At 48.7% G+C, this 12313-nt stretch overlaps 1 protein-coding gene across 2 annotated transcripts; it reads left to right on the forward strand.

The window, feature by feature from the left end:
* Window positions 1-735: 735 nt before the first annotated feature.
* On the forward strand, window positions 736-12291 carry SNX15 (sorting nexin 15). 2 transcript variants are annotated; one of them, XM_061406910.1, is made up of 8 exons: window positions 736-938; window positions 5952-5987; window positions 6200-6320; window positions 7621-7736; window positions 7836-8004; window positions 8318-8461; window positions 11189-11446; window positions 11734-12291. In XM_061406910.1, exons 1-8 carry the CDS (start codon window positions 840-842, stop codon window positions 11826-11828), a joined length of 1038 nt encoding a protein of 345 aa, XP_061262894.1. In that variant the 5' UTR covers window positions 736-839; the 3' UTR covers window positions 11829-12291. The 2 variants fall into 2 exon arrangements, with proteins under 2 accessions (XP_061262894.1, XP_061262895.1); XM_061406911.1 differs by lacking the exon at window positions 5952-5987 and having other exon boundaries at window positions 746-938.
* The last annotated feature ends 22 nt before the right edge of the window (window positions 12292-12313 follow it).

Consider the following 12313-nt stretch of genomic DNA (forward strand, 5'->3'; position numbering starts at 1 on the left):
AGGAAATGGAAACCCACTCCAGTGTTCTTGCCTGGAGAATCCCAGGGACAGGGGAGCCTGGTGGGCTGCCGTCTGTGGGGTCGCACAGAGTCAGACATGACTGAAGTGACTTAGCAGCAGCAGCAGGGAAGGAGAAAGGGAAATGATTTGCCAATGTCTGGCACATACTGAACACAATAAAATTTGGGGGAATGGATGAAAGAAGGGAATTGGGAAGCAAAGAAGTCATTGATATGTGATGAGGGTTTACCATCGCATGGGGTGGGTTTATCTCAAAGCAGACCTGAGTGATCCAGCTTCCCCAATCCTTGCTGCTGCTGCTGCTAAGTCGCTTCAGTCGTGTCCGACTCTGTGCGACCCCACAGACGGCAGCCCACCAGGCTCCCCCGTCACTGGGATTTTCCAGCCAAGAACACTGGAGTGGGTTGCCATTTCCTTCTCCAATGCATGAAAGTGAAAAGTGAAAGTGAAGTCGCTTAGTCGTGTCCGACTCTTCGCAACCCCATGGACTGCAGCCCACCAGGCTCCTCCGCCCATGGCATTTTCCAGGCAAGAGTACTGGAGTGGGTTGCCATTGCCTTCCTTACTCTTCCCCAATCCCTTCCCAAATCACTTGGTTCCGGCTTTACCAACCATCGAGAACTTTTTAGACGCTCCCTTGGCCAAGCGCCTGGCTGAGAATTGCGCTGTCACTTGCGACCAGCTCCCTGGGCCATAGGACGAAGGGCGCAGGCCCGGGCGAAGCGGCGACTCGGGAAGACTGAACTGGAGGGGGCGGGGGCGGGGGCGGCGTGGAGGAGGCGGAGGCCGGCGGTCAGCTCCGCTCCAATTTGTTTGCCATGTCCCGGCAGGCGAAAGACGACTTTCTGCGACACTACACAGTCTCCGACCCCCGGACCCACCCCAAGGGCTACACTGAATACAAAGTGACGGCGCAGGTGAGGTGGGGCCCAGCAGGAACATTACCCTTTTAACAAGAGCGGTGCCGTGTTTTACTTTAAGGCAAGACGCTGCTGGAGGCTCCCATTTTAGACGACAGAATGGATTTCCCCTTTAAGGGGGGGGGGGTGGTTAACCGGCCTTAGTTTACTGCTTTAGCCATCAAGGGGCGGGGCCACAGGAGGGCTCTGCTCTTTTAAAAGGGCGTGCCGGCAGTTCCCAGACTGCGAGGTGTGTCCACGCCCAATGCGTGGCAGCTTGGCGTCAGGCTGTGAATTTCTTTAAATTAACTTGAAAACTGGCTCACCCCAAATATTGATTAGGTCTCCAGTCTCTTGGAGTAAGTTTTGTCTGTTGGTTTGTTTGATATTTATATGAAAACTCTTTAAGGAGTTGCATTACTTTATAAATGTTTTCAAAAAATTATGCCTGTGACTAAAAATTCATACACTTGTAAAGATATAAAGGAATAAGTCTCTTCACAGTCACAGCAGGAAGTCAGTAGATAAAGACGAAAGTTGGTATATGAAGTAATAACGTTATAAGTGTATAGAGACAGGATATCATGAAAGGAATTAAAAATAGAAACAGTATAATATTATCTGTAGAATGACATACAAGAACTAATTGGGGAAGATTTTTCACTGTAAATTTTTTTGTATTTTTACAATTTTGAAGTAGGCAACTATTAAACAGGTGCATTAATAACTGTTAAAGCAGAAATGTAAAGGCTTCCAAAATGATTTAAACGCAGAATCCTAGATGTTTAAAATGGTCTTTCCTCAAATCTTTTGTGTCATTCCTGTATCAAAAAAATGCAAATATTAAAAAAAATTTACAAAATGAAAATAAAAAGATAATCCCAAGACAAATGTCATATGGTATATCACTTATATCTGGAATCTAAAACAATTATACAAGTCAACTTATTTTAAAATGAACAGACTCACAGACAATAAACTTATGGTTACCATAAGGGAAAGGGAGGTGGGGAATAAATTAGGAGTTTGGAATTAGCAGATACAAACTACTGTATATAAAATAGATTAGGGCTTCCCTGGTGGTCTAGTGGTTAAGAATCTGCCTGCCAAAGCAGAGGACGAGTTCGATCCCTGGTCTGGGAACATGCCACATGTTGCAAAGCAGCTGCTAGTGCTCCACAACTACTGAGCCTGTGTGCCCTAGAGACCATGCTCTGCAATGAAAGAAGCCACCACAAGAAGAAGCCTGTGCACTGCAACTAGAGAGTAACCCCCACTCCCCAAAACTAGAAAATCTGCACCCAGCAATGAAGACCCAGCGCAACCAACAATAAATAAATAAATCTTAAAAAAAAAAAAAAGGATGAGCAACAAGGCCCTACTGTATAGCACAGGGAACTATATCTTTCTTTCTTTTTTTGCCTCACCCCCAGGCGTATGGGGTCTTAGATCCCTGATCAGGGATCAAACCCATGCCCTTTGCAATAGAAGCCTGGCGTCTTAACCACTGGACTGCCAGGAAAGTCCCTATAGTTGATATCTTGTAATAAGAAGAAGTATTAGTCACTCAGTAGTGTCCGACCCATTGTTACTTCATGGACTATAGTCTGCCAAGCTCCCCTGTCCGTGGAATTCTCCAGGCAAGAATACTGAAATGGGCTGCCATTTCATTCTCCAGGGATCTTCCCCAGCCAGGGATCAAGCCTAGGTCTCCTGCATTGCAGGCAGATTCTTTACTGTCTGAGCCACCAGGATCCCATCTTGTAATAAACTAATAAACTATAATGGAAAAAAAAAAAACTATAATGGAAAAGAATCTGAAAAAGATTATGTATGTGTATACACCTGAATATTGTAAATCAGCTATCTCAGTTCAGTTAAACTCTTCGCGACCCCATGGACTGCAGCATGCCAGGCTTCCCTGTCCATTACCAGCTCCTGGAACCTACTCAAACTCATGTCCATCAAGTCGGTGATGCCATCCAACCATCTTATCCTCTGTTGTCACCTTCTCCCACCTTCAGTCTTTCCCAGCATCCGGGTCTTTTCCAATGAATCAGTTCTTCACATCAGGTGGCCAAAGTATTAGAGTTTCAGCTTCAGCATGAGTCCTTCCAATGAATATTCAGGACTGATTTCCTTTAGGATTGACTGGTTGAATCTCCTTGCAGTCCAAGGGACTCTGAAGAATCTTCTCCAATACCACAGTTCAAAAATAAGTTCAAAATCAAAGTAAGAGTTGAAAAAAAGAGAGTACCTGGGCATTGCTGGGTCATTTGCTGGGCATATGTGTAACTTTTCCTAGCAATCACCAGTTTTCCAAAGTAGTTGTACCATTGTATACTCTGATTCTCACCAACACTTGATATCATCAGCATCTTTAATTTTAGCCATTCTTGGTGGGTGTGTAGTATTTCACTGGGATCTTAAAATTTGCATTTCTCTTAGGACTAAAGAGAATATTTTCATTATCTTTCTGGCCGTTCAAACATCATCTTTTGTGGGAGTTGCCTGTTCAAGTATTTTGTCCATTTTGTAAAGTTGGGTTGTTTGTCTTTTTGATATTAATTTATAGAATGTTCTTTTTTTTATTTACTATTTTCTATACTTTGTTTCCAATAATCCTTACATGAACTACAAGATTTCCCCTTCTTGTTGTTTTTTTATATTAATTTTATTGAAGTATAGTTGATTTACAATGTTGTGTTAGGTTCAGGTGTACAGCAAAGTGATTCAGCTACACAGATACATATATTCTTTTTTAGGTTCTCTTCTCTTATAGTTTATCACAGAATACTGAGTAGAATTCTCTGTGCTATACAGTATGTCCTTGTTGGTTATCTGTCTTATATGTAGCAGTGCGTGTGTGTTCATCCTAAGCTCCTGATTTATTCCCCCATTTCCCCTTGGGTAACCATAAGTTTGTTTTCCATATCTGTAAGTCTATTTCTGTTTTGTAAATAAGTTCATTTGCAGCTTTAAAAAAAAATTAGATTCCACATATGAGTGATGTCATATAATATTTGTCTTTCTCTGACTTACTTCACTTGGTATGATAATCTCTAGGTTCACCCATGTGACTGCAAATGGCATTATTGCATTCTTTTGTATAGCTGAGTAATATTCTGTGTATATATATGTACCTATAGGGGTACTTTTGGCTTCCCTGGTGGCTTAGTAGTAAGGAATCCTGCCAATGCAGGAGATATGGGTTCAATCGCTGGGTTGGGAACATCCCTTGGGGAAGGAAATAGCAACCCACTACAGTATTCTTGCCTGGGAAATCCCATGGGCAGAGAAGCCTGTGGGTTACAGTCCATGGGGTTGCTAAGAGTCAGACACGACTGAGTGACTAAGCACGCACATGGGAGTTATATATATATTGTGGAAAGGAGTCCTTTGTCAGGTATATATTCCTCAATGGTTTTTCAATATAGTTTATTTTACCCAAAATATTTTAGGCAAGCCTGTAGTGAAAAGCAAAGGCCAGGGTTTCAATGCTAGCAGTCCTCCCACAGGTCAGGAGCCCTCTCTAAGCCTCCATTTCCTCATCTCCTAAATGGGCATGTGAATCATAGGTGTCTCCCTGGGATGTAGAATAATGAATTGGAGATGTTTGGAAACTGTCAGAGCTACTTCAAGCTGTAGGGTGTTATTTTTTAATTCTTATGAGCATGCCCTAATGAAAATGGAGTCTTTTTTCCATCTCAGACACCAGTCTGCTCTTCACAACCCCAGTGAGGTTTCTTCCGTGTCCAAGAGTGTTCATTTCCGTGTCCAGGAGTGTTCACCCACAGCAGCTTCCTCCTTGAACGGAGGGGTGGCTCCTGGGACAGAACCTCATTCTTTAGAGAACTTGGAGGTCTTTGGTTTCAGAAAGAGATGCAGGGGCTTACCCTCTGAAGGAAGTGAGATAAAAGCCGGGTTGAGGATGGAGCCCTCTAGATGGGCCTTTAGGGCTCCCCCCATTTTGAGACTGGCTGGGACCTGGGACCCTGTACTGGCGTACTTACACTTGCCCCTAGACAAACAGAACACAAAGAAACTATTAGGACTTCCCTGGTGGTCCAGCTGCTAAGACTCCACACTCCCAGTGCAGGGGGCCAGGTTCGATCCCTGATCAGGGATTTGGGTCCCACGTGCAGCAACTAAGAATCCGCACGCCACAACTAAAGGATTCCGTGTTCTGCAGCTAAGGCCTGGAGCAGCCAAGTAAATACTCACGTAAATAGGAAGTGTGCATCAGCCGCTCCGTCATGTCCAACTCTGCGTCCTCATGGACTGTGGCCCGCCAGGCTCCTCTGTCCATGGGATTCTCCAGGCAAGAATACTGGAGTGGATAGCCATTCCCTTCTCCAGGGGATCCTCCCGAGCCAGGGACCAAACCCGGGTCTCCTGCATTGCAGGCAGATTCTTTCTTATCTGTGCCACCAGGGAAGCCCAAATAGTTAGATAGATATTTTTTAAAAAGAAAAAGAAGCTATAAGGGACTCAAAATAACTGCCTGCATGCTAAGTCTAAGCAATTGTGAACCATGAAATACAATAAGGCCGTAAACCTACTGCCACTTCAGAGGTGCCTGGCACAAAAGCAGGGTGCTGTGCATGGTGCCTGCACACCGCACCACCAAGGGGATGAGCTGATCACTCAAGCCACCCCTCGGGCCCTAACCATTTAAGGAACCAGCTAGCCCTCCTCAGAGGGAGTGCTTAAGGGTCCCTGTCGCTTGTTTCCCATCCCTTGTGCTGCATCTGGGTCCCATTAACGCCTTGCCCGATTTTCTCAGCCAGCCTCATCAGTTTCTGTTGATTAAAGAGTCCAAGGACCCAGGTCGGTAACAGTTTGACAGATGAAGAAACTAAGGTACATGGTACAAAAACTGCTTAAAGTTATACTCAGGGCCTTAAACCAGGACCCCTTGATACCACTGGCTGAAGGGCTCTGCTCTTCTGAAGGGGGCTGGGAGCTAGCTGGGCCATCTTTTACAGGGGATGGATGTCGGTCTCACTGGTTTTTGCCTTTCTTCCTCAGTTCATCTCAAAGAGGGACCCGGAGGATGTCAAAGAGGTGAGCCTCATAGGAGGAAGGGACCATCTCCTGATTCCAGATCCAAAACCAGTGCAGGGACACTGGTAACTGCACAGGAGACCAGCCCCCCTCTCTCCCTGGAAGGAGGGGCTGCTGTGCCCTAACGCGCACACAGCCTGGAGCCGGGCTGGGGCTGGCGAAGGCCGAATCCCACCACTGCTCAGCCCAGTCAAGTCACGTGTCCCTCTTAGGTGGTGGTCTGGAAGCGGTACAGTGACTTTCGAAAGCTGCACGGAGACCTGGCCTACACCCACCGCAACCTCTTCCGCCGCCTCGAGGAGTTCCCAGCCTTCCCCCGCGGCCAGGTGTTTGGTGAGTCTTGATTCAGGCATTCAGGCCAAAGATGGAGAGAGCATTGGGCAAAGGGGACACTTGCTGCTAAGGGCTGGATAGAAGGGGTCTGAAACTCCTGGCAAAGATGTGTTTCAGACCACTGGAAGGGCCCTTGTGTGTGTGTGTGTGCTAAGTCACTTCAGTTGTATCCGACTCTTTGTGACCTCATAGACTGCAGCCCGCCAGGCTCCTCTGTCTATGGGATTCTCCAGACAAGAATACTGGAGTGGGTTGCCATGCCCTCCTCCAGGGGACCTTCCTGACCCAGGGATCATTAGAGACGGTCTCATTTTACACATGGGGAAATGGTTCTGCCCTTTTCGTGTGTTGAGCCCTTTAATATTAATTCCTGTCCTCATTAGCCCCATTTTCAAGATGAGGAAACTGAGGCTCAGGATGAAGGGGCTTGAGCCAGAACTCCAAGCCACAACCTGGTGTTTCTTCTAGATCTGCACTTGTTTAGAAAGAGCAGCCATGAACCACCTATGGCTGAGGAGCACCAGAAATGTGGCTAGTCTAGACTGAGATGTGTTTATGGGTCAAATACACTGAAAAAACAATGTAAACTATCTCAATAGTTGAATATTGATTATATATTCAAATGAGACTATTTTGGATATACTGGGTTAAACAGAATATGTAATTAAAATTTAATCTGTCTCTTTTTTTTTTTTTTTAAATGCAGCTCCTAGAAAATTGTAAATTACATATGAGGCTTATATTATATTTCTCCCAGACGGGGCTGGTCTGTTACTTGTGTCTCTGGACTCACAGGAGATGTTCTTGTATAGCAAGGTGAAAGGTCCTCGCTAGCAAATTATGCCAGGCAGTGGGATAACTCCCCCTGGCAGCACGATAACTAGCCCAGAGTTAAATAACTCTGCATGATGCCTGGAACCGAGCAGAGAAGCTGTAAACACGGGGCTACTTTCTGTGTGACCTTGGGCAAGTCACTTCCCCGCTCTGAGTCTTACTTTCCTCCCTAATACATCGAAACCATCTGAAATTATTTGTTTCTTGTTGGTTTCCTGCTTCCCCCTGTCTGGGATGTAATAACCATGAGGGCAGAGACCTCGCTTCGCTCAATACTCATCCGGTAAATGGATGAATAGGGAGATAGGTCCCTCCTTGCGAGACCCTTGCCCCAGGCAGAGCCAAGGTGGATTTCTGGGAGAATGGGGTGGGGGCCAGGGGGCTGCTCAGATCCTCTCAGGCAGGACCAGGAAAAGTGGCCAGTGGGTCACTGTTGTCTCCTTGTCCCTTGTCCTGGCGGGTGCAGGCCGGTTTGAAGCCTCGGTGATTGAGGAGCGGCGAAAGGGGGCCGAGGACTTGCTTCGCTTCACTGTGCACATCCCCGCGCTCAACAACAGCCCCCAGCTCAAGGAGTTCTTCCGGGTATGTGCGCCTGCTCTTCCCTGGTCCTCAGCACCTGGGAAGCCTGCCTGCCCACAGGCTGTCCCTGTGACTCCCCCGGCTGGTCTTTCTCTCGTGCAGGGTGGGGAGGTGACACGGCCCTCCGAGGTGTCCGGAGACCTGCACATCCTGCCCCCGCCTCTGATTCCCACACCACCGCCCGACGAGCCCCGGGTCCAGCCTCATGAGACTTGGTTGCCCCAGCCGCTTCCTGCAGAGAGAAGGGGCCTTGAGGAGTTGGAGGTGCCAGGTATGTGGAGCAGGAGAGCGAGCCAGGGCTGGAGGGTCCAGAGCCTGTCTGTATGGGGAGTGGGAACCACTCCTTCCTCAATGAAAAGCCTTTCCCGCCTCCTCTACCACTATCCTGCTGAAGAACTCTGCCCAGGTCATTTTCCTTCTCAGGGCTATAGTTTGTTAATCTGTAAAATGGGCACAAACTTTAAGAATGGAATTGTCTATGCCCGTGGTTGCTGCAAGGCTTCAGTGAGTGGGTAACGATATTTTGAAAGCTGGGAGATAATAATAAAAGCAGGCATGAATGTCACCAATGATCTATTCCTCAGCGGACCCGCCACCATCCAGCCCTGCTCAGGAGGCCTTGGATCTCCTCTTTAACTGTGGGAGCACCGAGGAGGCATCCAGTTCCCCTGCCCGAGGCCCCCTCACCGAGGCTGAGCTTGCCTTGTTTGACCCCTTCTCCAAGGAAGGTAACAAGTTGGGACGAGTGGGGTCAGGGTAGGGTGAGGGGGTGGAGCTGGGCAGGAGGTCCCTACCATAGGGAGGCATAGCCACCAGCTGCACCCTGCCTGTGTAAATCCAAGAAAGGCGCCCCCTGTGGGCGAAAGGTGGCTTTGATAATTAGAAGCAGTGCCCCTTCCCAAGGAGGGTGTTGGAGAAGACTCTTGAGAGTGCCTTGGACAGCAAGGAGATCAAACCAGTCAGTCCTCAAGGAAATCAGTCCTGAATATTCATTGGAAGGACTGATGCTGAAGCCGAAACTCCAAAACTTTGGCCACCTGATGCGAAGAACTGACTCATTTGAAAAGACCCTGATGCTGGGAAAGATTGAAGGCAGGAGGAGAAGGGGACCACAGAGGATAAGATGGTTGGATGGCATCACTGACGTGATGGACATGAGTTTGAGTAGGCTCTGGGAGTTGGTGATAGACAGGGAAGCCTGGTGTGGTGCAGTCCATGGGGTCGCAAAGAGTCAGACATGACTGAGCAGCTGAACTGAACTGCCCCTTCCCAGGTGCTGTTGCTGCCCTGGCCAGCTGGGTACTCCAGCACAGTGAGCAACTGTGGTGGAAGTGAGCCGCTTCCCACCATGGATCCTCTCCCTGAGAACGCTTTGGAACCAGCAGGGTGTCACACTGCCCTGGGAGGGTCTGACTTCTTTCACTCGAAGCTCGAGGTGAAGGTTTCCTGGCTGGCTCAGGGTCTGGCTGTAGATCCTGAAGGCTATAGATCCTGTCAGTGAAGGGCAGTGAGGTCTGGGCTCCAAGGACAGCAGAGGAAGCCCCTGGGGCAGCCTCTGGCGTGTGAGGGCACCAGACGTGGAAGGGCCCCACATGGAGGCCCTGGTCCTGAGCTCCTTGTCAGATCAGGAGCTTGACAATCCCCGGCTCTCATCTCAGAATCTTTTCATTTTCAAATTCTCTGAGTTTATGCTGCTACTGCAGCTAGGGTGTTGAAGTGGTTGACGGCACTTCGGGTCGTCATGACACAGTTTCATTTTGGCTTCCTTAGCTGTCTTTTTCAGCCTGTTTTGTTGGCTTCCCTTCTCTACCCTTTGGTGACCTCTTGGGCAGGCCCTTAGCTTTCTGATTGTCTCTGGCACTTGAGTTCTCTCACTCTGAGGTCCGATCCAAATCAGGACCTCAGTCTTGCATCCAGTTTTCAGCCTTACCCTGCACCCCCCGCCCCCGCAACTCGGGCCTGATTGGTGGCTGGGCCCCCGGCCATGGTAACCAGGGTGTGAGGAATGTCCTTTGGAGGAGAAAGGCAGGGGTGATGTCACCATGGCTGATGAACCCGGCTACAGAGAGGCAGGATCCAGGCACTCTGCCTGGCCCCAGCCAAGCCTCCTGGGATGCCCAGTGCCCAGGTACTTGGGCAAGAGCCTGGAAAGACTCTTCAAAGGCAGCTCCCATAAGATGTTACCTCGGCCCATGAAAAAACTCCTAAATCCTCACCCCCACCAAGCTGGAGGGGTACTTTGCTCAGATGCTGCCTTCTGTCCTTGCCCCACTTTGTGGGTTCGTCCAGCCAAACTTTTACCATCAGAATTCTCCAGGTGAGGGGCTGGCACTCATCTCTCTCTCTCTTCATCAAATATACCAGCCTCTTGAACTCAAGTACTAGGGTGTTCCAAGATCTCTTCTGTCTTCTGCTTCATGAGCAACACAGGAAGGGCTGTAGTCCAACTGGAAAGTGAAATGTCACCTTACCTTCCTGTAAGGCCCCTGGTCTCCACATGGGGTCCCTCTGGTGGGGCTCTAGAGAGGCCCACCCTTCCCTCTCCAGGCCAGTGGTGTGCAGTGGTGGTTCCTAGTCCTGCACCTTCCCTTTAAAGGCCTTTTCATCCAAGGTTCACCAGATCGCTAGCCTTCTTTTGTGGAATCTACAGAGGGAATCTTTGACCATCTCCTTGCCAGTCCTAGAGGATATATGAGCCCTTCTCTCTGGAATGTGTGAATGTATGCCACCCATTTCTTCCCATTTGGGGCCTCAGCTGAAATTGAAAGACTTTAAAAAGCCTGGAGGTTCACTGGATCCATTATTCTAAGATTCCAAAGCTTGGAGCATTTCTACCCTTGACCTGGCATGCTTGGCCTAGAATCCTTCAATTAAACTTTGTGAAGGAAATTCTTGGATTTGTTGTAGTCGGGAGGGGAGTAGAACCAGTGACTTGGAGCTTGCAAATTAATGTTAATGACGACTCAGTGGTAAAATGTTAATAATGACTCACCTGCAATGCAGGAGACACAGGACCCCTGGATTCGATCCCTGGGTTGGGAAGATCCCCTGGAGTAGGAAATGGCAACCCACTTCAGTATTCTTGCCTGGAAAATCCCATGGACAGGAGCCTGGCGGGCTACAGTCCATGGGGTCTCGAAAGAGTCAGACACAACTGAGCATGCACGCTCAAAGAGTTAGGCTACGTTGTACACCTGAAACTTATATAATATCGTAAATCAACTATATCTCATTATAAACAAAGAATTAGGGAAGTAAGACTGTTTTTACAAAAGCACACAAACTCCACCAACCAAATAGATCGTGGCTGGTGTGCTCTGCACAAGTGGCTTTTGGATTGCTCAGGCACTGAGAAACCCAGGACGGGTTGGTGGGCCAGAGAGGTCTGGGGTTGGGCAGCAAGCCCAGGGCAAAAGAGGGCCCGTCTGACCTGAGTCCTCCACATCTGATGACAGAAGGTGCAGGACCCAGTCCTACCCACATAGGGGAGCTGGCAGCGTTGGAGGCAGGATCTGGAAGGCCAGACCAGGAACCCTGGGAGCCAGGCGGACAAGCAGAGGAGGATGATGAGGAAGGAGAGCCCGCCCCTGCCTATCTGAGCCAAGCCACAGAACTCATCACCCAGGCCCTACGGGACGAGAAGGCAGGCGCCTACCCTGCCGCTTTGCAGGGCTACCGGGACGGCGTGCACATCCTGCTCCAGGGAGTTCCTGGTGAGCAAGACTGGAGGCTGGAGGGTCAGGCCTGGGATCCTGGATGGTACAGTGAAGGGAAAGGAAAGTGAAAAACAAGGATCACAATTGCTCCTCACTGACCAATTGTGTAACCTTGGGCTGCTGCTTTATCTCTTGTGGCCTCAGTTTTCTTATTTGTAAAATGGGGAGCATATATCTGACTCCCAAGGAACAGGGAAAGACACGTGGTGATGCTCTGTGGACAGTAAGGAGCTAGACCAAGGGTTCTGAATCCAGGTACCCACTGAGCCATTCTGTCTTCCCAGGTGATCCATCACCTGCCCGCCGAGAGGGTGTGAAGAAGAAGGCGGCCGAGTACCTGAAGCGGGCAGAGGAAATCCTGCACCTGCATCTGTCCTAACTCCCACCCCGAGATGGGAGTGGACCTATTCCCAGGACTCTGGCTCCAGCACTGCCAGCCACCCTCTTCTCTCCCTGGTGCCTGATCTCCTGGTCCTGTAACTGGCTGTTTCTGTATGTAACTGGACCAGGAATGAGAAAAATAATGAGTTCTCAGCTCCCTGACAACACCTGCCACCTTGGAATCAGGGACTCACATGTCTGATCCTGCCTGTCTCTATCTTGATATGGGAGGCTGCAGCTCTGGTCCGTAAGCCATCTGTTTATCCATCTAGAACAGGGGTCTGCAAACTACCGCCCACAGCCGGATATGCCCCACTGCCTTTTTTTGTAAGGCCCATGAACTAGAAGAGTTTTTACTTTTTTTTAATAGTTGAAAAAATCCAAAATAATAATATTCTGTGACAGGTGAAAATTATAATGAAATTTAAGTATCTAAAAAATAAAAGTTTATTGGAACTCAACCAGGCTTTTTCATTTAGTGTT

The sequence above is a fragment of the Bos javanicus genome, chromosome 29 (genome assembly GCF_032452875.1).
Source record: "Bos javanicus breed banteng chromosome 29, ARS-OSU_banteng_1.0, whole genome shotgun sequence".
NCBI classification, from domain to species: Eukaryota; Metazoa; Chordata; class Mammalia; order Artiodactyla; family Bovidae; genus Bos; species Bos javanicus.